At 38.1% G+C, this 26,707-nt stretch overlaps 1 protein-coding gene across 1 annotated transcript in view; it reads left to right on the top strand.

Annotated features, from left to right (window-relative positions):
- The window catches only part of LOC127454057 (protein CBFA2T3-like), a 76,378-nt gene extending 50,698 nt beyond the window's left edge, over positions 1-25,680 (top strand). Inside the window, exons 5-12 of the mRNA XM_051721004.1 lie at positions 2,873-3,054; positions 5,540-5,820; positions 5,960-6,045; positions 8,258-8,486; positions 11,355-11,423; positions 12,108-12,161; positions 17,053-17,243; positions 19,146-25,680. Coding sequence (XP_051576964.1) covers positions 2,873-3,054; positions 5,540-5,820; positions 5,960-6,045; positions 8,258-8,486; positions 11,355-11,423; positions 12,108-12,161; positions 17,053-17,243; positions 19,146-19,496 — 1,443 coding nt within the window. The 3' untranslated portion in view covers positions 19,497-25,680. The remainder of the gene's footprint in view (positions 1-2,872; positions 3,055-5,539; positions 5,821-5,959; positions 6,046-8,257; positions 8,487-11,354; positions 11,424-12,107; positions 12,162-17,052; positions 17,244-19,145) is intronic.
- The last annotated feature ends 1,027 nt before the right edge of the window (positions 25,681-26,707 follow it).

Raw genomic sequence — 26,707 nt, 5'->3', positions numbered from 1 at the left:
CTTTCTCAAATGGTTCTGCACTGATGCAGAAAAATTTAGTCTGGATTTTATGTTTAAGGTGCTATAAGCGATTTTTTTTTTTTTTAATAGAATACCACACATAAAATGTTCATACTACTTCAGATATCACTGAAATAGGTGTATAGAGAAATCAAATCTGCCTTTATGATTCTTAGATTCTGTAAACAGCAATAAAGGGGTTAAGGGAGTGGGTTATGCATTTTAGTCAATCTCAAATGATCTCTGCTTGTGGTTGAAGCAAAATGGTAGAAGTTAACAAAACTGTTGGAATCACTTACAGTGCCTTTTAATTATTAATCTTTTTTTATTATTAAAAAGCTTATACTGAACCAAAGATTACAGATACAGATAAGTGCCAAGTGCTGCCTGTTTCCACCCAGAACTAAAATTAATAATAATTTTTATTTCAATAGCACCTTTCACATACCCAAGGTCGCTTCACAATGCAATCGAATAAAGCAAAAGAAAGAGCTATAACAACATAAAGACACTCAAAAACTAGAGAAACATCCACAACAACAAAAAAATAGAGAAACAATTGTTCTTATTGCTGTCGAGTCCAAACAGAGAACCCTGGAGCAAGAACCAAGCTTCAACATGCATCGAAATAAGTCAAAGCAAAGCATTAGTTCTATTCTGTATTTTATTGCAAAAGATTTGCACCCCTACATTGTTGTTCTCAATGCACCGAGAGTTGTTTTGTTATCACACAGTGACTCCCTGAATCAAAATAAAATTGAATCATGAGATACATAAGCACAGCTTTACTGCAGTCCCAATGGGCACTGTGTGCTGAGAGAATATTCTAGTACCAAAGGGGCGAAAAACTAGCCGCCATATCCCAAACACTAATGTATGTGTATTAACCGTAACTGGCTGTGGAGAGACAATATATCCACTTACTGCAGAATGGTATGAGGAAATGTTTGATATGGAAAGTTGCCATGGAGCCCCCCCTGCAGTCCTCCACTGTATGTGTATGTGTGTGTTAGTGAGCAATAGACTACACAGGACATATCTCATACAGTGAGTGTTTTATTCAAAGCAGAGCTCTGTGGTACATGGCACCCAGCACATTGCTCACAGGCTGCTGTCAGAGGCCTGCGGGGTGTTGATGCTACACATCTGTATCATCAGCCAGCTGGGTAGTGTTATAATGACAGTGAGAGAGAGAGAGAGAGAGAGAGAGAGAGAGAGCTATCTTACCATGGACCTCAGCGAGGCATGAACACACAGTGGGACCAGCATTGATGGTCATCAACATATGTTGTGTGCTGGTTTTGAATACTGGACCCAATTGCAACAAATCCTTTAAGTTAAAAAAAACCCTTAGTAATAATTTTAAGGGAATTTTTACTGCAGGCTTTATTCATTTAAGTGGTTTGTTGCATCTGGCAAATCCTTGTCACCTGCATGTTGGTGTGCTGGTGTCCCCACATGGCTTCTTAACTAGCTAAACTAGCAAGACTTCTTTGGTCAACCAGCTTCACTTCTGGTAGCCTTGCTTTACCAGCTAAATTAGGTCACCAGCTAGACCAGAACTAACCAGTATAAACCCACCAGTGTCCACACAAATCTTCTTAACTAGTTAAAACAGCAAGACTTTGTTGGTCAACCACCTTCACCAGATAAATCATTCTGGTCAACAAGCTACACCTGCTAAATTAGAAAAGTTCCCAATCAGCAGCTAGACCAGAACCAAACCAGCATAAACAAGGCAGAGTCCCCTCTATGCTTCTTAACTAGTTTAACCTGAAAGAATTCCTTGGTCAACCAGCTTCACCAGAAAGACCATACTGGTTAACTATACTAAAAAGCTATGTTTTGCTGGTGAATAGCATGGCTACATTTGTCCACCAGCTAGACCAGTCCTAAACCAGAACTAAGTATAACCAACCAACCAGTGTCCCAACAAATCTTCTTAACTAGATAAATCAGCAAAACTTACTTGGTGAACTGGCTTCACCAAAAAAAAAAAAAAAAAAAAACATTCTGGTAGACCTGCTCAATTAGACAAGTGCCTAGTCACCTACTAGGCCAGTATCAAATGACCACTAACCAGCATAAACCATACTGTATCCCTACCAGTCTTTTTAGTTTAACCAGCAAGACTTCCTTGGCCAACCAGCTCCACCAGAGAGACGAAACTGGTCAACCAGATTCACCAGCCAAGTTTTACTAGTGAACTGCATGTCTATGCTGGTCCACTAGCTAGACCACCACCAAACCAGTACTAACCAGCATAAACCAGCCAGTGTTCCTACCAGGCCTCTTTTGGATAGCACAATCAGCAAGACTTCCTTGGTCAATAAGCTTCACCAGAACACAACCTTCTGGTCAACCAAGTCCATCTGCTAAATTAGAAAAGTGCCGAAACTCCAGCTAGACCAGCACCAAATCAGCACTAACTAGCATAAACCAGCCAGAGTCCCCACTATATTACTTAACTAGTTTAACCAACAAGAATTTCTGGGTCAACCAGTTTCTCCAAAGAGACAAAATTGGTTCACCAGATTCACCAGCTATGTTTTGCTGGTGGACATCATGGCTATGCTTGTCCAGCTGCTAAACCAGTACCAAACCAGTACTAGCCAGCATAAACCAACCAGTGTTCCCACCAGGCTTCTTTTAACTAACTCAACCAGCAAGACTTTCTCCGTCAACCAGCTTCTTCAAAAAAAGGCCATTCTGTTAAACTTGCTTCACCAGCTATGTTAATCCAGTGCCAAACCACAAGCTCAACCAGTACCAAACCAGTACTAACCAATGTAAACCAGTATGGAAATTCATACTGGTGATATTTGTACCTTTTTCATTCTGTTACTCTCTCTTTCTTCTGTCTGTCTGTCAGGCTAATCTACCCCTCCTACAAAGGGAGCTGCTTCACTGTGCACGAATGGCTAAGCAGACCCCAGCACAGTATCTGGCCCAACACGAGCAGCTTCTGCTGGACGCCAATGCCAGCTCTCCCCTGGACTCCTCCGAGATCCTGCTGGAACTCAATGAGCATGGCAAGAGACGTACCCCGGACAGGTACAAGCACACACTTATACACACTCCCACTTGTGTGCCTGTCTATCTGTGTACCATTTTCATTACAAATACCTCTAGTCATAAAATGTACAAAGTCAAGCAACAGGCAAAAATGTAGACAGCTAAAGTAAATGTCAACACAACCTTGCCCTGGGCATACTTCTTCCTGTCTGGCTTGAAACACACACACGTATAAACAAATGTAAGGAGTGGAGGATGTGAAAAGGTTAGGCCACACAGGAAGACATTTTGAGGAGGACGGAGAGAAGGTGGAAGTGTGTGTGGCGTTTGTGCCAGGTGATGCCAGCTGTCTTTGGACAAGAAACAAACTGAGAAGCTCCAACTGCACAATTTTACATTTATGCATTAGCCACACTCTTTTATCCAAAACACGGTTTCATCCAAAGTTGTTACATTGGTGTTTACATAAAAAAAAGTATGGCATTATACATGATGGTCTAGATGGTAATCTTGCTGAACCCTTGCTTGAACTGATCAGGGGGGAGGGAAAGAGAGAGAGGGTGGGGGTAAAGGAATGGGCAGTCCCTTACTGCAATCCATACACCTCTGTCTCCGAGACCTTGGCTTACCATATCACTGCAGGAGCCCCAACTGTTGCTTTGATTTGTGGGATATCTGGCCACAGCAGCAGAAAGACTGCTAAAGGCTGGAAGTTTTTGGGGTCGCTGCGGAGGCGGGGCGTGACGGGTTGTCGTACATGCAGGGAGATGTTCGAACCAAGTGTCCTGTTGCACTGTTCATTCAATAATTTTCTTACTCACTATTTTTGTCTTGTTTTCCATGTAAATATCTAAGCATACTCAAAACAAAATACATTAACTTGGGAAGCAAAATGATATTAGTCTTGTTTTCAAAGAAATCTAGTAAAAATGTATTTAGTGAGGTTTATGCTTAAAACAAGAAGACATATTGGCCAATGGGATAAGAAAAATAAATATACTTTTTTATTAAATAAAGGGAAATTAAGTTTATTTTTCTACTGCACTAGCATTTTTTTTATTATTATTATTATTTTAAACATAAATCTAACAAAATTTACTGAAGTTTCTGCTTAAAAAATATATATATATATATATATATATATATATATATATATATATATATATATATATATATATATATATATATATATATATATATATATATATATATATATAGGCCAATAAGGTAAAAAAAAAATACAAATACAAATACATTTTATTCAAAGGGAAAACAAGTTTATTTTCATACCCCATTAGCAAATAGTTTTGTTTTCTAGTTTTAAAGATAAAGTAAACAAAAATGACTAAGGTCTCCACTTAAAACAAGATAAAATATTTGCCAATGGGGTAAGAAAAATAAATATAATTTTTATTATAATTAAGGGAAAACAAGTTTAATTTCCTTCCTTTCCTTTTTAACATAAATATAACAAAATTTACTGAGGTTTATGCTTAAAACAAGAAAAATAAAAAATTTTGTCCATTAAGGTAAAAATAAAAATAAATTTAATTCAAAGGGAAAACAAGTTTATTTTAAAGCATACAGTACATATAACTAAATTTATTGAGGTTTATATATATATATATATATATATATATATATATATAATAAACTTAATTTAAAGGGAAAAGTGTTTTAAGTGTAAACCTCACTACATTTTGTTATATTTCTTAATATTTTATGTCATTTTGCAAGGAAGTGTATCATGTTTTAAGGATGTTTTGATATTTTTTACTGAAAAACAAGACAAAAATGATGTTTTGCAGTGCACACATGTTTCATGCCCGCATAGAGGAGAGGAGCTTTAGCCCTGAATGTCTGGCTGCTGCATTCAGCTAAACAGATTATTATCAACACTGAAGCACAGGCTGGCCAGATGGCTCCAAAACTCCAGTGTCACTGAACATCTGCCAAAGGGAGCAGCCCTCGCAGCACAGCAGCTCAGGAGAGAGACAGAGAGAGAGTGAAAAAGGGAAAGATTAAGGGGTTGGGATTTAACTCCACTTCTTGGTATAGGAGGGCTATAGTCCACATATGGCTCACAGCTGGCCTCAGCATTTGGACACATGAGTGGAGGGGCAGAGAAAAAGAGGTGGGATAGGTCAGACTCCCAAGATGCAAAACTATCAATGGCCTTATTTCCTCCTAAAGCCCTGTTTACACTGACAGCGATTTTATCACTGGAGGTCGCTGTACAGTTATTTGCTAGTAGGCAATCTACTGCTGGTTACTCTAACTTTATTTATGGACTGCATCACTGATCACAAATTACATGTATTGCTGGTAAAAATAAGATGTCTTTCTACACAAGACACTGAAAAAATAGAGAGACGTGGCGCAACAGTCAAAGACGTGCACTTGTTTGCATAGCAAAATGGATGGAAAAATCGTGTTTGGCCTCTGTCAGTCATTTTGTTGCAAAAAATCAGGTGTGAACACCCCTTAAAAGTGTCCTAAAAGGGTCTCTATGTCCCTTTATTAGGACCAAAGAGAGTGGCGGCGACAGGGACGGCTTGCATCCGGAACACCTGGCCAAACGGCCATGCACGGTGAGCCCCAGTCAGCGCTTTAGTCCTAGCAGCGGTCTGCCTGCCCATCCTCCTCCTAACGGCCTGCCCACACACCAACCCAATGGCCTGCCACATCCCAACCCTCCCGCCCCACAGCATTACCGCCTGGAGGACATGGCCCTCGCCCACCACTACAGAGATGCCTACAGACATGCAGAGCACAGGGACATCCGAGAACGCCACCGACAGACAGGTCAGTGAGAAAGTCTGTGTTAAAATTAGAATTCGGTTCTGTCTGAATAATTGTGGATCTCATTGTGTCTGTTAACGTGCTCAATCATAGTAACTTAGTAACTCAACAATGTGTATGTCATGCTATGTTTGTATTGCAGCCATTCATGGAGCTCGTCAAGAGGAAGTGATTGATCATCGGCTCACAGACCGCGAGTGGGCTGAAGAATGGAAGCACCTTGATAACGTATGTGTGTCAAGATGCCTTGTTCTTATATTATCTTTCATATAAACAAGGAAGCGAGATATTAACTATGCTGAAATGATGTCAAGTTGGTTTTTGGAACATGGTAGCAGGTTTGTTGCTGGTCCAAGGTGGTCCACCAGCCTTAACCAGCTTGATCAACCATCAAGACCAGCTTGGACCAGCTAATAACCATAAATGACCAGTCTGGAGCTGTTTTTGTTTTTTGTTTTTTGTTTTTTCATCAGGGTCTGAAGCTAGAAAGAAAGAAAGAAAGAAAGAAAGAAAGAAAGAAAGAAAGAAGAGAAAGAAATAAACAAGGAAAGTAAAAAATGAACGAACAAACAAACTTCCTGCTGAAAAAACAGTTTAAGTCAGACTAAGCTGGTTTGCTGGTGTTAGGTGATTTAAGAAAGAAAGAAAGAAAGAAAAAGAAGAGATAAAGAAAGAAAGAAAGAAAGAAAGAAAGAAAGAAAGAAATGAATGAACGAACAAACTTCCCGCTGAAAAAACAGTTTAAGCCAGACTAAGCTGGTTTCCTGGTTTTAGGTGATTTAACGAGAGAACAAATGAACAAATAAATGAACAAATGAACAAACGAAAGAACAAACTCCCTGCTGAAAAAAACTGTTTAAGCCAGACTAAGCTGGTTTGCTGGTGTTAGGTGATTTAAGAAAGAAAGAAAGAAAGAAAGAAAAAGAAGAGATAAAGAAAGAAAGAAAGAAAGAAAGAAAGAAATGAATGAATGAACAAACTTCCCGCTGAAAAAACAGTTTAAGCCAGACTAAGCTGGTTTGCTGGTGTTAGGTGATTTAAGAAAGAAAGAAAGAAAGAAAGAAAGAAAGAAAAAGAAGAGATATAGAAAGAAAGAAAGAAAGAAATGAATGAACGAACAAACTTCCCGCTGAAAAAACAGTTTAAGCCAGACTAAGCTGGTTTGCTGGTTTTAGGTGATTTAACGAGAGAACAAATGAACAAATAAATGAACAAATGAACAAACGAAAGAACAAACTCCCTGCTGAAAAAAACTGTTTAAGCCAGAGTAAGCTGGTTTGCTGGTGTTAGGTGATTTAAGAAAGAAAGAAAGAAAGAACAAATGAATGAACGAACTCTCTGCTGAAAAAAAACAGTTTAAGCCAGACTATGCTGGTTTGCTGGTGTTAGGTGATTTATAGAAAGAACGAACGAATGAACAAACGAACAAATGAACAAGTGAAAGAACTCCTGAAAAAAGACTACGATGGTTTTCTGGTGTTAGGGAAGAAAGAAAGAAAGAAAGAAAGAAAGAAAGAAAGAAGTTTGATGGACACCCGACCGTATACAGTCTCTTTAAACTCGCCTCCATAAAATCTATTTTCAGGATTACAATAAAGCCTTAAACACACTTTTGGCTTACCTCAGCTTTACCTTCATGGCCTCCTCCGCAGACATACACTCACTCAAACACGTATTGAATAAAGAGGCCACAGATGGAGCAAGAAACTTAACTGAGGAAGTTCCCACCGAAGACAGTGAACAGCTGAGACTGAGGGCTGCAGTCTGTAGAATCAGTCGTACACTGGATCCCATCCAAATTTGAAATAAAAACAGCTAACAACACTTGCACAGAGTGAAAGATGGCATCACAGAGAGATGAGGGGAGATGTTATTGAGAGAGACAGAGAGTGTAGGGTTCATACGGGAAGGATGAATTGTTTTGGCTTCTCTCACTGGCAGCACAGCTGTTGCAGGGCTATTGTTGCTGTACTGCTGAACCATTCAACTGCTCACTGCACCACTGGTTCAAACACACACACACGTTTGTTTCACTATATTTGTTAGGACATATTATAGACTTTCTATGCTTTGAGACAGAGGTAATGATATTCACTATACCACAACCCTTAACCTAACCCTCACACAAACCTGTTAATATCAGTAAATTGAATTTGAAACATGATTTGGCTGATTTACTGTATGTGCCTGCTTAACTAAAGAGGACCACTTTAGTGTAAATGCCCTAACTATTTGGTATTATTCTATACACACCCTCATGTTGTTCAGAGGGTTTTGAACTAGGTGTTTAAAAACCAACATTCAAAACCACGGCTAGAGAAAACACAAATTTGCGCAATTGGACTTTTTACTCCAAATCTTATTATTACTGACATACTGCCCTTGTGACAACTTCCCTAGCCCTGGTCTCCCCTATTTAACACCCTCTTCCTCTCTGTAGTTGCTGAACTGTATCATGGATATGGTAGAGAAGACGCGGCGTTCCCTCACCGTACTGCGACGCTGCCAGGAGGCCGACCGCGAGGAGATGAACCACTGGATCCGTCGCTATAGCGATGTGGAGGATATGAAAAAAGGTGGGAGCTCCACCCAGCGACCTCCTCCTCTTCCTCCCCACCAAAACTCCTCCTCCTCCAACACTCCTAACAGCAGCGACACACTGCCGCTAGGTACATGCACCGCTGCAGGCGCAAATGCTCGGCACGCAGCATGTCTGACACAGTCTTAGCAGCTGCGAACACAACCATCGTTTAATTCAGTTTCAATTCAGTTTAGGTGTTATATGTTATATAGATTGGTTGACCATCATCCAACACACCACCCAAATTAACTCAGGGGACATGATTTCAAACTAGAGTTTTTTGTACTGGTAGTCTTGTTTACTAATGTCACTAATGTATCGTGGCAGTCTTTTTGCACACTAATCTGTGTCAACGTCAAAGTATTGGATGAGAGCATGATGCAAATTAAAACGAGGCTGTAAGGCATAAAGCTGAAGTGGGTAATTTATCACAAAATAGCTAAATATAATCACTGTTTTCCAACAGGCTTTCCAAATACTCCTCCTGTCTTCCATTGTTAGGACAAATAGATAGTCCAGCCCCAAACTCACGCCACTGATTGAGCCAGTGTTGCTGTTTCGGGCTGGTCGGGATGCTCAAACAAAACAAACAGAGTGCTATTTTATAGAGCCACAGTGTTACTCTTTAAGGGGAATTAACCTACAAATAGCTTACTTAAGATGCTTTTCAACCATCTGTCTCAACAGTGCTTTGCCATACCGTTAAGGCCTTTTCATACCAAATGCGACGTGATTATGAGAGGCGAATCTCCGGTGAATAGCGAAGTGACTGTTTGCCATTAGCACATTCACGCCTTTACACTAGGTGGCGCTAATCGACAAGCAATTTTACCCAGGTATGGTAGGTGGCTCAACACACCTTTGAGCTGGTCCGCCCTCCACCTGTAACGGATGAGAAAAAATAACTTCTTGACAGGTTTGCAAAACAAACAAGAAAAGCAAGCGATTCTCTGATGAACAGATCAAAAAAACAAATCGCATCTCTCTACCAGCTGGAGCAGCGATGATGAGTGTGTTTTTGATTTGCTCAACGAGAAAGAAAACTTTCAAGGCACTTCACAACTATTTCAGTTCGCCTGCTGGACAAGATGACTGACAGTATTATCATGTAGACAGTATGAGGGGTGATTAGAAAGAATCGAGTGTAAAAACGCGTTTGTTATACGGTTAAAACGTTATCATTTGGAACAATATTAATGATATGCCACTGTCATGCATATTGTATATACTTGTGTTAAGTGCATTTGTTTAAAATCATTGCATAAAGCACACTCATAATGACTGTTTGACTGTATCTTATTGCCATGTACACCTACTTATTTTATACATGCTAAAAATCCTGCATGTTACTAATTAAACGTAAAATTAAAATGCTCCAAGAGTGCAAGCAATAAAACACAGATCTCACCCAACAAAACCCATCTTCAATCTGACCCATTATTAGATACTTTAATACTTCTAACGACAGACGAGGCTGTTAACGACTATTAAATATAGCACAGCAAAAACGATTTTGTTTTTGGTATTCAAAGGCACTGCAAGTTACAGCAATAGTGTTAATATTAATAATATTTGGCGAAGAAAAACACTTATGATCCGTAAAGTCGTTTATTAAAGTGATACAAAGATGCTGCGATATATATTATATTAAAGATATAAGAAAACTCACGTAAGATTAAACGCAAAGGCAAAACAACGCAGCAAAATGGAATAAATTATGAAGGTAATCCACATAAGATCAGATCATTTTTAAAGGGGATGCAAGACAGTGATACAGCAATATCATTTACATGTTAAGAGTAGCCATATGAGATTTATTTATTTATTTATTTATTTATTTATTCAGTTTTTAAGGCATTTGATGCAAATGATCGAGGATTTATTCCTCGAGTTACTTCAGCGTTTATATTTGTTGGTCAAAAAAGCTTTCTGTGCTTTAGCACCACCAGTTACTCTGGTTCTGGAACGGCATCTGACACGTGATATAAGCTTATATATTATTGGTCAGGGCTAAAAAATCAACACACTCACTGTAAAAAAAAAGCTTTGATTTGTCGCCATGTGATTCGCCGTGAATGTTCGCTCCAGGTGAGAATGGCTCGTTAGGAATCCATTGTTTCGATCCAAAACGTCGATTGCGCCAAGAAATTGCGTTTGTTGTGCAAAGGACTTTATGTTTTCTTTTTCAGTTGTGGTGCTGCGAAATTAGAATTAGAAAGTGACCAATCATAAGTCGCCATGTCCCTAAAGGCGTTCCACCAGCACAGTTCTCAGTCCTGAGTACGGTTAAAGTCGGTACGGTTAGCTAACCGTGTAAAGAAATTTGGGCTGGGAACAGTTTTTAATCAAACCGTACCAAAACTGTTGGAATGTTAAGGCCTGGGTGTACTTTTGTGCGTTCCAGATCGGATTGCGCCCGGCCGACCGTGTTGCCTTTCAAAGTACGCTCTTCTGACCGCGAGCGAATACAAAAGCGTTCGACGCATGCACACTGCGACTGCCTTGTGATACTCTCTTAGCCCACAGACGAGGACTGTCTGTGTTTCGAGAAAATCTGGAGCGATCACAATGAGGACAGTCAAGCCGTACTCAGACCCGTTTGGCCGCTGGTGGAAAAAGCGTTTTTATAGTTGACTCTGCATATTTAGATGGGGTAGCAGCAAGTATTTTAACATCTAAAACAATAATCATCTTTAAGGTTATAAGTCTAAGGTCTAATTTTCACAACCCATACAGTATTTTCTAGAGTTTTGTCCATTGGACATTTTTTGGAAGGATGTTTTTTGTAAGTTTTTGAACAGGCTGCCCTCACAGTCTCATTTTCATTCACATCAAATTAAATATGGTGTCTATTCTGACTAAGATCCATTGTTTTATTATAGTCTTATTTTTAGGGTATAATCCATCCTCTTCGCACCCAGGTAAACTCAATTTTCTTTTAAATTCTCTTTTACAGAAATCCACAGAGACTTTCTGCACCGGCCGCCATCAGGCTACCTGCCCGAGGAGATCTGGAGGAAGGCGGGTAAGTGCATCTGGACAGTGTGTTGTCTTCCATCATCCACCTAAACACAAAAACACACACAAGCATGTGCCCACTGGCCTGCAGGGCCTCATAACGATAGTTATGCAAGGCCAGGAGTGAAACAGGAATGTCATTAGAGTTAATGAGATATCCCAAAAATGAGAATTCTGGGATACAGGATTGGAATGAGTAAATGGTGACAGATTTTTCATTTTTGGGTGAACTATCCCTTTAAGAGCTCTCCATCTGTCACAGCCATGCAAGACAGCTGCAGTTAAAGCTGCAGTGAGAATGCAGTAACCTGCCGCAGTCAACAGCAGAGCAGCACAGGTAGGGCCGATAAATGCGGCCTAGCCCAGTGAGAAACTGAACGGTTGGGTAAAGAAGAGGGCTGGATTGATCTTTTCCAATGTAACAGTTTTATTACTGTAGCTAGATGCTTAAAAACGGGGATTGTAGGCCATACACAATACTGATGAGGTCAACCAGAGCACAGGAGATGCCACATGCCCAAAGGTCAGAGGTCAAAGGGCACTTAACCGTGACCCACAGCAGTAACATTACAGCTGATTAAAATCAATATGCCTTTACTGATTTTACTGAAGGATGCTGCTGTTGTCTGCACAACATTGCTGCATTTTCACTTTGAAAAAGCTGTTTTAACTGCAGTTGTTTTCCATGCAGGTACCACAAGTATCCCGCTCTCACCAGCACTAAAGCAACTGCAAAACAAGCAGGGTGAGTAACTGCACCCATATTACACCATCACACATCAAGTTGATGTTTTTACATGCTATTGCTTAGATGTTGCTCGTTCTTAGGTTAGGAGACTTAATGGAGTTGACCGTTATGTTTCATTTACTGTAAGCATAAACGTTGTATCAAATGTTTCTCCTAAAATTTGCAGAAATAAATGCGAACACAAATTAGACAATTGTTGACATGCAGTAAGAGTGTAGAGCTATACAATTTTAAATGCCATAGCTGGCCTTGGATAATTCAGTTTTGAAAGAATTTTATGAGAATGTTTGAGGTCAAATTGAGAATTTTTATTGGAAAGTTTGGCATCATGGCAAGTCTGAGCATAGTTTGAGACATTATTGAGATCTCTTAAAAAAACTCTTGAAGAGACATAAATGTATAAATGTAATAGAGTTTACTATGGCTTTTTTTGTCAGGAGAAAGATCTGTGAAACAAGCGATTTGAGTAAAAGTCTCAATTTGCTCTCCATTTAATCTCATTGCTGAGAAACTATTGAGATTTTGAAGAAATTTGCACATTTTCTTACCTTCAACCCTTTCATTTAAGTATTACGTTTGTCTCAGATGTTTCTCGTAAAATACCTTAAACATATAAATAATTTAGACATTGTTGAGCTCTCTTCTGAAACTCTTGAAGAGACATACAGTATGTGAGATTACCAGAGCCTTTATCTCAATAATATTCGGAGAAAAAAGCGACTTGAGTAAAATCTCAATTTATTCTCCATTTAATCTCATTGCTATCTAGGAAAACAATTTTGAAGAAAATAGTTTTTTTATTACCTATGGGCCTTTGCCCAGAAGAAGTGTTGTTGCCCTGAGGTTGCTCTTTCATAGCTCAGGAGACTTAATGTTTCAGTTATGTTTTATTTAAGTATCAACTTTGTCTCAGATGTTTCTCCTAAAATACCTTAAAAATATAAACAATGTAGACACTATTGAGCTCTCTTCTAAAACTCTTGAAGAGACAAATGTGAGAATACCAGAACCTTTTTGTCAGGAGAAAGATCTCAGAAACAAGCGACTTGAGTAAAAATCTCAATTTGCTCTCCATTTAATCTCATTGCTGGAGAAAAAACATGTAGATTGTGAAGAAATGTGTTAATTTTCTTACCTTCAGCCCTCTGCCCAAAGAAACATTTCATTGCTCGATGGTTGCTCTTTCATAGCTCAGGAGACTAAATGTTTCTGTCATGTTTTATTTAAGTTTCAACTTTGTCTCAGATGTTTCTCCTACAATTAGGAGACATAAAAATGGACACAAATCAGACAATTGTTGGAATAAAAAGTTAAATAAGAGCTATAAAATTGTAAATGCCATAGTTCGCTTTAGATAATTCAGTTTTGAAAGAATTTTATGAGAAATGTATGAGTTCATATTGAGACTTTTGATTGCAGAATTTGGTATCTTGGCAAATCTGAGCAGAATTTGAGACATTGTTGAGATCCCTTAAAAATAAAATCTCTATAAAAGACATATTAGATTTCTAGGGATTTTTTCTTTTTTTTTTTGTCAGACAAAAGATCTGAGAAACAAGCGACTTGAGTAAAAGTCTCAATTTTCTCTCCATTTAATCTCATTGCTGGAGAAACTATTGAGATATTGAAGAAATTAGCAAATTTCCTCATCTTGAACCCTCTTCCCAAAGAAAATTTTTATAGCTTGGAGGTTGCTCTTTCATAGCTTAGGAGACTTAATGTTTCTGGTGTTTTATTTAAGTATCAACTTTGTCTTAGGTCTTTTCCCAAAATACCTAAAAAATATAAACACTTGTAGATCTAGTTGAACACACTTCTGAAACTCTTTAAGTAAAATGTTAGATTACAGCGGTCTTTTTCTCTGAGAAAAATCTCCATTTCAGTCATTGCTGTCTAGGAGTAACAATTGAGATTTCTTACCTACAGTATGGGTTATTGCTCAGAGGTTGCTCTTTCATATCTCTGGAGACTTTATGTTTCAGTTATGTTTCATTTAAGCATCAACATTGTCTCAGATATTTCTCCATAAAATATAAACAATTGTAGACATTGTTGAGAGACACGTTAGATTACTAGGTAGTCATTTTCTCTGAGAAACAAGCTACTTGAGTAAAGTCTCAATTTGCTTTCCATTTTATGTTATTGGCGTTAGGAGAAACAATTGAGACATTTTCCATACCCATGCATTGCTGAATTTCACCTGCTGTCACTCGTTGCTGTGGTGCGGCCTTAAACCTTCTTTAAAAAGACTGATCCGTAAAACACAAGAGAATGACAGAAAGCAGAAACGTTAAAATCTGCCAGATATTAGTGGAATTAAAACGTTAATATTGCGGCCCCGTGTGTCCCATTACGTGCCAATTGCTTTAGCATATGCTCCCGACTCTCCTTGATAAAAATTAATTACATTTGCAAACTCATTTTAGTGGTGCATGCTCTGAGTCTGTTTAGGCAGACTAGTGTTACTGAGAAAAAAGGCGAGCACCAAAAAGATGAAAAAAGGGAAGACGTGAAGAATGAAAGCAAAGACAGGATGAAAAAATGAGGCGATGTGTGTAGGAGGTGCAGAGAGAACAAACTGAATACTAACTAGCTTTCCAGCTGAGACAGTAGTGATGTAGATTTGAAAACACACACACTCGCAGTCAGTCAGTAGCCTGAGGCAGAACTCTATGGAGAATTGAATGGAGGGGGTGTTATGACAGATATTTATGACCAGGCGGCTCACAACCAACTGTCTAGAGTAAACACACTATGGGGCAAAGTGTGAAGAGGCAAGTCATTTGAAAAATGTGCAATCAGAATGTGTGTGCGTGTATGTGACCCCCTGCAGCTAAAGACTTTCTTTCAAAGAGCTTGTGACTGATTCTAAATTCTTCTACAAAACGGGTTCTGTCTCAAAATCTAGTGAGCCTCCTTGCTGTCTACTGCCTTCATAGGAAGCTGCCTTGTCAAAAGTTGACGTTTTTTTTATTTGACATGCCGTCTAAAAACGTGGCACTTGAAACGCTGAAAAAACTGAGATGTGGCGTGGCAAATGGAACAGAACGCAAGTGTCTAAAGATGCATTATAAAAGTAATGATCTTTAAACTTGACACGACGTCTAAAAAACGTGGCACTCAGAACACTGAAAAAACAGCGAGATGCGTTGCAACAAATGGACCAAAGCACGAGTGTCTGAAGATGTAGTTTTAAAAGCTGACGTTCGTTTAATCTTGACATGCCATCTAAAAAAACGTGGCACTTGAAATGCTGAAAAAATGTGAGAGGCAGCACGGCAACTGGAACAGAACGCAAGTGTCTCAAGATACATTTGTAAAAGCAACAATCTTTTAACTTGACACGGTGTTTAAAAAACGAGGCACTCGATATACTGAATAAACAGCGAGATGCGTTGCAACAAATGGACCAAAGCACGAGTGTCTGAAGATGCAGTTTTAAAAGCTGACGTTCGTTTAACTTGACATGCCGTCTAAAAAACGTGACACTTGAAATGCTGAAAAAACCACGAGACGCATTGCAACAAATGGAAAGGAAAGCAGGTCTATCAAGACATTTTTAAAGTTTTTTTTAACTTGACATGGAGTTTTAAAAACGCAGCACTCAAGACTTTGAAAAAACAACAAGATGCTATGCAATGAATGGATCACAGTTGTCTCGAGCTGCAGTTAAAATCTTCAGTTCTTAAAATCGCGACACTGGAAATGCTGAAAAACGTTAAAAAAGAACTGAGATGCGGTGCAACAAACTGAACAGAACACAGGTGTCTCAAGGCGTGCTTTTAAAAGTTGATTTTTTTTTTTTACTTGACACGGCATCTAAAAAACGTGGCACTTGAAACGCTGAAAAAACAGCAAGATGCGGCACTACAAATGGAACAGAACGCATGTGTCTCAAGACACATTTTTAAAAGTTGACTTTTTTTTTTACTTAAAATCACGGCACATGAAACGCTGAAAAAAACAGCTACAATGCCACGTCCCTCTAGCACATGTATACATTGAAAAACAATTCTGAAACACTGTCCTCAGTTTTGATCTCGGTTTTGCGTCAATTTCATCTCAGATGTTTCTCTTAAAATCGCTTAAGAGAAATAAAAGTTGGCGATAAAATAAATGTGCATACAGTAGCTCTGATAAGAAGAATGTGATGAGAAATATTGAGATCTTTGACTTTTGATTGCAGTCTTTGGTATCTCAGTAAATCTGAGCCAGTTTGAGACATTGTGAAGATCTCTTCTGAAACTGTAGCAGAAACACATTTGAGATTATCTGGGTCTTTTTCTCAGGAGAAACATCTGAGAAGCAGGAGACTTAGGCAAAAGTCTCAATTCGCTCTCTTTTCAATCTCATTCCTGAGATATTTATAAAGACATTAAAAGATATTAATGAAGCCATACTTATCTCTGTGGCTTCATTTTTTCTTCACAAAATATCAAATCGTATTTTGTTAGGTGGAGTGGTGGTGGCGGCGTAGTGGACTAAAGCACTGAAGGTTGTTGGTTCAATCCCCACAGCCACCACCATTGTGTCCTTGAGCAAGGCACTTAACTCCAGGTTGCTCCAGGGGGATTGTCCCTGTAATAAGGGCACTGTAAGTTGCTTTGGATAAAAGCATCTGCCAAATGCATAAATGTAAATGTAGGTAAATTAGCAGACTTGTGAACAAAAATACAAGCTACTGCCATTAACACTGTAAATAATTGTAACCACATTAGTTTGGATCAATTATTAATGTCTTATTTTTCTCAAAGAATTTTCTAAATGTTGGATGATGTATATCTGTGTGGAGAGACGAAACACCCTGACAGCTTTGAGCGTCTCAAAAAATGATGTGGAGAGAATCGGCAGTGATCTAAAGGGGCTCATGTCTTTCTTCTCATTTTAGAGGAGGCCGTGAATGAGGTGAAAAGGCAGGCCATGTCTGAGCTGCAGAAGGCTGTGTCTGATGCCGAGAGGAAAGCTCATGAGATGATCTCCGCTGAGCGCACGAAGATGGAACGAGCACTGGCCGAAGCGAAGCGACAGGCCTCTGAAGACGCACTGACCGTCATCAACCAGCAGGAGGACTCTAGTGAAGTATGTACAATGCACACGAGTACAGATTAGAATATAAGCGGACTGCTTTCTACATACTGTGCAGTATATACTGCAGGGTTAGAAATTAACCAGATTTAACCAAATGCTACCAAAAAATGGCAAAAATGCCCCAGATATTGAAACTGTGGGGGCGAAGAATGTCTGACATTTGGAATAATTGATGATAATTTATTCTAGGTCCATCTATAGTCATTATGAGTGTAGACACTGCCATTTCAATTTATTGATTCAAATATTAAAATATTTTTTATATAAATAGCAGACATGCTGCATGTTACATTATTAAATAATATGCTCACATAAAGGTTAAAAAAAAGCCCCTGAAAATTCCATGGGACAAATATTGCCCTTTAGTAAAAAAGGCCATTTCTGATATACACTGATATACCATATACTGCCTACCATATAAAACCATTTAAAAACAGTATGCGAAACAGTATGCAGTATGCAACCATAAATACTTCTAACAGTAGTTTGCTACATATTTGACCTCACTACATTTCATGTTTAATTCTGTAAGAGTTCAGTCAGCATCTCTGAAATTAATAGGGTTACTTCGCTTTAAAAATTGTTCATAAATGCAATCATTTTTGGCAGTCCGATCAAATATTGAGTCAAGAAAATGTTAAATATTGCGGTTCATTCATGAATCATAACTCTAGAAATGAAAGATCAAGTTTTAGTGTTGCATTGTATAGTATTCCTGCGCAGTGTACTCTGTTGTATACTGCACATCATTGCAAATATAGGATGAAATCCAGAAACTGTGCACAGTATACATTCTGCATACTGCAGAAATAGTACAAGTAGTATGGTAGTATGCAATTCCGAACATATCCATAAACAAATATACTTAGTATACTCAATTTCTCTGTAAGCCGTTTTCTGTTGTCTAAAGTATTTAAAATTCATTCAAATTCAAATATTTCAAAATGGAATATGTGCACTGTCAATTGACAATTCAAAATTGCCAATTAACTGGCCTGACCAATTAGTCTGTCAATAGAAAATACATTGTTTTATCATGCAAGAAATATTGACATTTATTCAAGTCAAGTCATTTTTATTTGTGTAGTACTTTTCACAATACACATCGTTTCAAAGCAGCATTACAGAAAATTATGCTGTAATGTTTTAAATGTTGTAGAGTCCTCATTGAGCAGTTTCATTGAAAAATATAATTAAAAAAATAATGCCTTAAAATAATTTTAGAGGTCGACCAATACCTTAGTCGGCACAGACATAGAGGTCAGAGTCCAAAATGAATAAAATCCCAGATGTAGTTTATTTTTCAACCAAAACCCCAGTAATAATCAGACAATCAGAAGATTTGGGTGCATAACATGGGATTTTTAACACTAAACAAGCCTAAAACACACCAGGGACTAAAGATTTTTGAAATGATATATACTTGGCTTTGTTACAATGCTCTATATTTCCTATTTACCAAATTAAGCTTTTTATAGCAAATATATTATTATTATTCACATTATATGAAGTTGGAGACACAATGTATGTGCTGACGAGGGACATTTCTATATAGTCGTATTTTTAATTGCATGCCCTCGCTTCAATTTAAAAAACATAATTTTCAGAGGAACACGGAGGAATAAAGAAAACTATCGGCAACTATTGGCATAGTTTTTTTGCCATAGTTCCAAAAATCAATTATCAGCACTATTAATTGGTAAAACCAAAATATCGGTCTACCTCTAAATCGTTTGTCTTTTAAATTATTTAAAGTATTTACTAACTTTAGGCCCCCACAGAGCAAGCTAAAGGCGACTGTGTCAAGAAATCCAAAACTCTGTAGGATGTTAGTTATTGTCATTTATTGGTGCAACTATCATAACACAGTCCTTTGCCGTGTCCCTCCTGCAGAGCTGCTGGAACTGCGGTCGCAAGGCCAGTGAGACGTGCAGCGGCTGCAACACAGCACGCTACTGCGGCTCCTTCTGCCAGCACAAGGACTGGGAAAAGCACCATCACGTATGTGGCCAGGGCCTGCAGGGTCTGCCTGGGAACAGCAGCGTACCACTCGGGACACCGTCTACCATCTCCAGCTCCTCATCCAGCGCGCCCCCCATGCACTCTGAGAGCACTCTCCCAGTACCCCTCTCCCTGGTCGGGCAGTCCAGCAGTGGCGGAAGTCCCAAGGAAGCGAGCTCCAGCAGCGTGTCCCGCTCAACCACTCCAGCCACACCCGCCCTGATGGATTCCTCATCCCGTTGACAGAAGAACCTCCAAACATTGAGCCCCACCCAGCCACGACTACTGCTGCTACAGCATCCTTCATCCAAAACAAGCTGAGGAACCGCCACCATATATACCCGTCCTCTTGGACTGTAACAACTTGGCTTTCTTAGCTACTTTAAGCTCTTGTGTTCTCCAAAAAACCTTCATGAGTCAATGCTCACAATAAGTGAAGGGTGTCCTGTGCTTGGTTATTAAACACTAGGTCAATTCTACTGAATGCCACCAATACAGCCATTGAAACATGTTACGTTTTAATAACGCATAAAGCACTGACAGTTTTAGGCATGGCCTCCATAACCTACACCCTTTAAGTGAGGTGTGCTCTGTGGGTATTGGGCGGCACTATGTTTCAAACACTTTTTAAGGTGCAAGAACTGAATATAGTGGGTTGGACACCAGTGGCTTCTGTAGAAACTCTTCCACCACAGAGCTACTTCCTCGCAACACATCGCATTTCATTGTTTTGGCTTTAATTACTACAAAAGAAAAGTCCAAAAATTCACTAGAAATAATAATGATGATTCTACTACTAATAATAATAATGAAACCTGTTAACTACCTTGCTAGCGAGCCAAGAAAATCTACACCAGACTCACCTCTCTGTACTGACGTGAACCCAAATGAATTTTAAGTGAATAAACATGATCCAAACCTTTTTATTACACTGCCAAAGTTACGAAGAAGCACTCATCTTGTAACCAAACGCAAACGACTTCACCTCCGTAGCAGTAAAGCCAGCCTAGACTTCCACAGGCTGTGGTGACGTCGCATGGTGACCAGACACTCAAACTTTCACTGTGCACACCATGCTGCCCTGACCCATCACTACGGGATGGGAGGAAAACCGCTCAGATGTTTAAAGCACGTCGGCCGTTTGCGCAAAGAGAAACGACATGAAAACGAAAGAGGCGAGGATGAGTTAAACGTTGTTTAACGATGAGATTGGCCTCCAAGATCTGAAAGACGAATGGCAACGGAACTGCCAAAAACCTCATTGGATTGTACACTAAGAACTGGCTTTTTCTTTGGGAACTTTTTATTTGGTTTTCCTAATGCTCTCAGAATGCCGAGACTTGTCTTTTTGTTGTACGATTTTAGTCTCGCTCGTTTTCCAAAGCATGACAAACAGACTGTAGAGTCTTGCGAGACTGCCGTGGACTTGATTCTCTTGTCTCTTGCTCTGTCTACCTCCCCCATCTTCTATATGTCCATCCCTTTTGTGTCCTCCCCAGCTCCCAAGAACCTTTGAGCAGATATCCATGAAGGGATCAAATGTTGCTTGTAGATATTACTTTATGTTTCTGGATGTCTTTGTCTTCAAAATCTGCTTGTGAGTGAACGAGAAATGCTACTCTTCTTTGTCTTCTTTTATGTTTCATCCGAACATTGGACAGAAAAAGACACTCTAAGTGAGAGAAACCGTGTTGTACCTATTGTTCGATTTGTTGTATCCATATTGATTATGAGAATCCTCATGTAGAATATTTTATATCACTCGCATTGTAAGACAGTGAGAGAACAGAGGTGCAATATGAAAAAGAGAATTCAGCTACTGAATGAAACCTCAGAAACGGCCCTTAGGGTACCTTATAATATAAATATACATATAAATATATCTTAAATTACCACAGTAAATTAATGTGAATGTACATAGTATTTAAAATATTGAGGTCCAAAAATGAGTTTGCCAAATAACAGAAACCTTTAAAGTATAATGTCTAGACTCTGATTTCTCTCCATTTAATCTGTTCTGTCTGAAGCAAAGCAATTGTTACGATGCTGATAATTTTACGAAGCCTGCAGAATGTTTGGGATCTAGATAAACAGATGAGCTGATGGAAGCATTGAGTGATAAAATTTGTAGCCATAAGCGTGTCGAAAAGAGCGCCAACCACAATAGACTGACCTAGCTCATCCCTGTTGAGAAGTTCCAATACTGGAATTCAGGAAGGGAAGTTGCTAGAATCTGTGTTGCCATCCTTTGGGCCAAAGTGTCTCTGCAGTGGTCCAACGTGTAATTTGCACACATACATACACATGCATGCACATACAATCACAAAATCAAACAGTAGATTATCCTTGGTCTAAGAGTTTGATGCCAGAATCTAACTCATTGATTTGTCGACCTACTCTACAGCACACTGCAAAAAAATTTAAATAAATAAAAAATAAAAATAAAAAAATTCATAATCGGTATTATCTTGATTTCCAGTAAAAACATCCTTAAAGAAAATACATTTATTTGAGAAAACAAAATTGTGCAAGATGTTAAGACTTGTTCTTAGAGAATATATCTTACTTGTTTATTATCAATTTGCAAATGGGTAATACAATTTTTTATTTATTCTATTATATTTTCTGTAATATATTTTAGAAATATTCTCTGAAAACAAGTTTTATTTAACACAATTTTGCTTCTCGGGTAAATTTTGATTTTTACAGGAAAACAAGGCAAAAATACCAATACCGATAAAACAGATTAAGATTTGTTTTTGTTTTGTTTTTTCCGGCATAGTCCATCTCATTCAGCCCAAGTGGCTGTGTCACATGTGTACATGCAGTAGCTAGCTACGAAAGTGCTAGTGACAAATATGCTACTGTGACAGTGTTCACTTGGCAAGATCTGTTGATTACATCGCTTATGTTTGTTAAGGGTTGTTCGTAAAGGCAACTGCATTAATCCTTCAGAGTAAAAATCTAGTGAGTTTTGCTGCCAGCTTACACGTGCAGCCCTGTTTACAGCCTTTGTTTTGGTCAGTCACGAATTTCTGCTTGCTAATTTCAATTTGAATCTGAGATTTTGCATATTTGCTATCCACAAGGCGTACTTCTGATATGGACCAAACTTGAAAGGCATGTTATTTGCTTCTTGTATTTTGCTATTTCTTTAGCCGTTTAATGCTAATTTAGTGATGTGCACTGATGGTTTAACTTATCACATATGCGAATAATCAATTTTCTTATTGGATTTCTTACTAAAACATCAGATGTCTGATAAAGAATGTATATCTCACTCTCTCTCCCTCTATTTTGTAAAGAATTTTTATCTAACCATCTTCTTTCCCAACTAGCTACCTCCCGTAAACTAATCCAAGAGAATCTGATAAGCTTAGATAAGGATATTGCTAGCAGACATGCAAATCCAAACTTTCATCCTGCTCGAGCTAAACACATGCATAACAATGTGTAGGTTGTTTTACCCACGTTTTCATGCCTATTGTCTCTCATTCAAGTATGTTACATTTGACTGAGTTGTACCAACAAAGCCCTTTTATTCTTTCTTGGGTAGTCACAAAAAAAGTCATACCAGAAACATACTCTACACAAGTGCGCAAATTTAGATGTGAATGCTTAGCCAAGTGCGCAGTCCCATTTTACGTAATTAGCATGCATTATTGCGTTACTATGGCACTAACAGATCTTAGTAACAAGGGGGCGATAGAGTTACCTCAAATGTTTGTCATTTTAAACCAGCTAGCTATAAACATGTAAACTGCTTAGCTAACTTTAACTAACTCATTTAGCAAGATTAGCATCAACCTGTTGCTCCGCTATGACAGAAGTTGGCCTGAAAGAGAAAAGTGATCATAGAAGACATCAGTTTACACTAATGCCTGCTATAGCGCCCCCTTGTGGCAACAATGAGTATTATGATTTTCTTCCTTTGTAAAGCAATAACACATGAAATCGAGCTTGTGTAGCTAGAATCGCTCCTGTATTTGCATGGAGTATGTTGTAGAGGTCAACTAACAGTGGATTTTACCGATGCCGATAATTAAGGTGGTGGGAGTGGCTGATAACTGATCTTAAAATCTATACATAGAATGTCAAAAAATTATTCTTTATTTATTATGGCGGGCAAAGACAGAGAGTCCGAAATGAATAAAATCCCAGATGCAGTTTTTTGTTCAACCAAAATCCCAATAATAACAAGAAAAAAATGATGATTTGATGCATAACATGGGACTTTTAAGTATAAACAAGCCTGAAACACAACGGGGACTCTTATTTTGTAATAATGATTGAAGAAATGATGGAAAAACTATCGGCATAGATTTTTGCAGATAACCAATAGCTCCAAAAAGCAGCTGTCGGCACCGCTTAATTGGTAAAACCGATATATCGGTCAACCTCTAGTATGTTGCGTCTTTTCCAATGCAGTAACACATGAAATCAATCTCGCATAGCTAGAAGTGTTAACGTACTTGCATTAAGTTGTTTCGTCTTTTGGAACACAGCAATGCATGCAATTTAGCTTGCGCAGCTAGAAGCTCTTATTTACCCGGAGAATGATGTGTTTTTTGGAACACAACAACGCATAAAATCAAGCTTGCGCAGCTAGAAGCATTCACATCCTTGCGGAGAGTATGTTGCATCTTTTGGAACACAACGATATATGAAATAAATCTTGTTTAGCTATTAACGTCCGCGTATATGCATAGACAATTGCATCTTTTCAAGCCCAACAGTTCATGAAAGTGAGTTTGCTTAGCTAGAAGCATTCATGTACTTGTGCAGAGTATGTTGTAGAGTTTTTTCAGTGTAAAAGCATATCTCAATAAATATCCAAACCAAATATTCAAACCAAAGCATAACTGTACATTCATAGAAACATTTGTTGGAACAGTTTGGACATGTCGCCTGAGAAGCAGATAGCCGACTATGGCCATAAACCAAAGCGTACAAAATAACAACATTCAAAGCACAAGACAACAGCAAATACATCGGGAAGAGATTTGTAGTGTTATTTTAAACCAGAAGAGTGCTTGTTCCTGTAAATCCAAAGCATCAGATACTATTACAAATCTTCTAACATTTAAGCCAGCCTTGCTCAAAGATTTCATTGTGAGAGTGGATGAGTGTATGAGTGAGTGATTAGGAAAAAGAGATACTTTCTATTCATAATTTTGCTAGAGAAATTACTTGAAACTCCAGAGCTTTAATACAACACCCTTGGCAAAGCTATAGCAAATTAACATCCATAAACTCCTCGTACCATTTTGAGCTTTGCATGTCAGCTAGTCCTTTATGTTGACATCAAATGTCTGTGTATTCCCTGCTGATAAAATAAAAACACCTTAAACCAGCCTTAGTCTTAAACCAGCTAAGACCAGCAATCCAGCTTAAGCTTGTTTAAGATGTTTATTTCAGCAAGGTTTGCAATTTTTTCGGCCATTCTGCTTCTAACCAAAATCGAACCAAAAACGAGAACGTGCGAATGCATCTTCCACTGTGTACTGTAATTATTTGCTTTAATAATTTAGCCTTCATTATCTAAGCTTATCTTTGGATGTCTGGATTCTGTCAACTTTTGGCTTTGTCAGCGGACTCATGTTGGCTAATGTCTCCGTTCAATAATCAACACAAAGAGAGAGAGAGAGAGAGAGAGAGAGAAACTACTTCCATTCAGCAAACACGCAATTGAAGTAACATGTATGTTGTAGCTTAACCCATTAACATCTCAAAGGTCCTGCTGAGAAGACAAAAGACAGCTTAAACCAGCCTATAAAGCTCAGTCTGGTCTAGTTTGATGGTTTTAGGGGGTTTTGGGCACTTGTAAGCTGGTCAGGCTGAGAGTTTCTTTTAGCAGGGGGTGTTCATAAAATATCCCTGCGCATGATGACTTTTTTCTCAATAATGTTTTTATTTTCTTTATTTTTTATGACTATAGCATATATAGCTATAGCATAAGTGTAAAGCAAAAATTCAGACTCATTAGAGGGACCTTTTATCAGTGGGCACACAAGGCTCATTGGGCCATGCATTGAACCTCCATGCACGATAAACGGCATATTTCAGATATTTCAGTCCACAAACAAAGACTTGGTTTGATACATTTAGGCAAACGTTACGTACTGTATTGTGCAATACATCATTCATTACAGGAAAAGGCATTGTTTCTGCAGGACAGGTTGATGTGATGAAGAAAAATGTTTTTCTGCTTTCTCTTTCAAGGTCCTGTTATCATTCTCTAGATGACGTGAACTGTGTCAGGAGAAGTTTAATTATGTCTTGCATGCTATTCTCCCCTCTTTTGCAATCTCCCTCACCCTCTCTTACTGTGCGCTTTGTTGGACGTGACGCTGTAAAGATTCTAAATCAGGTTAATGTCTGTGTTGAGATACGTATCTGTGTAATTAAAAAAGACAGTGAAAAATTACTTTGGAGTGCATTTTTTATTTTTTTAATTTTTTTTTTACCATCAAAGACATTTCACCACAATAGAACATTCCTAAGCTATGTTCGGAGTAGCAAACTACCATATAACTCTTTTACAATTACTATTACTATTTCTGCAGTACATAGATTAGGTAAAATAGTAAGAGTAGTATGGTAGTATGCTATTCCAAACACACCCTTGGAATGTCAATAAATGCACATTTATTCAAGGCTTGGAGAGAAATAAGGCATGTGATGCAGCTTTAATGTGGTTCCCAACAAGGTACAGTACACTATGGGTATTTTTTGCTGCTTGTTCGATTTACTTAATTAAAATGAACACAATTCTACAACATTTTGTCATCACTTGATTTTATTGCATTATATCCATTTAAATTTGTAAAATGAAAGTTTACATAATCCATTATTTTGGATTAGTCATCGAATGATCCGTACTGAGTGAGCACTTATCTGAATATTGGGAGGGGTGGGGTTGACGTATTCCCCTCAAAGTCAGTAGTATATGGCCTATAGTACATGGTTAAGAAAACCCTTTTTTATAATTGCAAGAATATTATTACTAAGGGATTTATTAACATAAGGGATTTGTTCCAACTGACTGCTAGATCTCTTAGAACACATATAGCTGCCATATACATTAGTATAGTCAATATACCGTAAATCCTAACACTTCTTCAGCACTCTGTGCCATTTCCTTCTGTTTTCCAATAGCTAAGACATTAAAAGTTTTACATAAAATGTATTTTAAAAAATTATAAAAGATTACACAATATCCAATAGGATTCAGGAATCAAATAAGAAGGAAATTCCAATAGGAATAGCAATTTATTTCAGTTTATCCAGTACACTGTAAATATATATATATATATATATATATATATATATATATATATATATATTATTATTATTATTATTATTATTATTATAAAAAAATCTTTTTTTTTTTTTTTTTGCCTTTTAGTTATCATAACTTAAAATGTACAGTTAGAATAACTGCCCTGGATTGA

The sequence above is a fragment of the Myxocyprinus asiaticus genome, chromosome 2, assembly GCF_019703515.2.
Source record: "Myxocyprinus asiaticus isolate MX2 ecotype Aquarium Trade chromosome 2, UBuf_Myxa_2, whole genome shotgun sequence".
Classification (NCBI taxonomy): domain Eukaryota; kingdom Metazoa; phylum Chordata; class Actinopteri; order Cypriniformes; family Catostomidae; genus Myxocyprinus; species Myxocyprinus asiaticus.
This window is presented reverse-complemented; position numbering and strand designations above follow the sequence as displayed.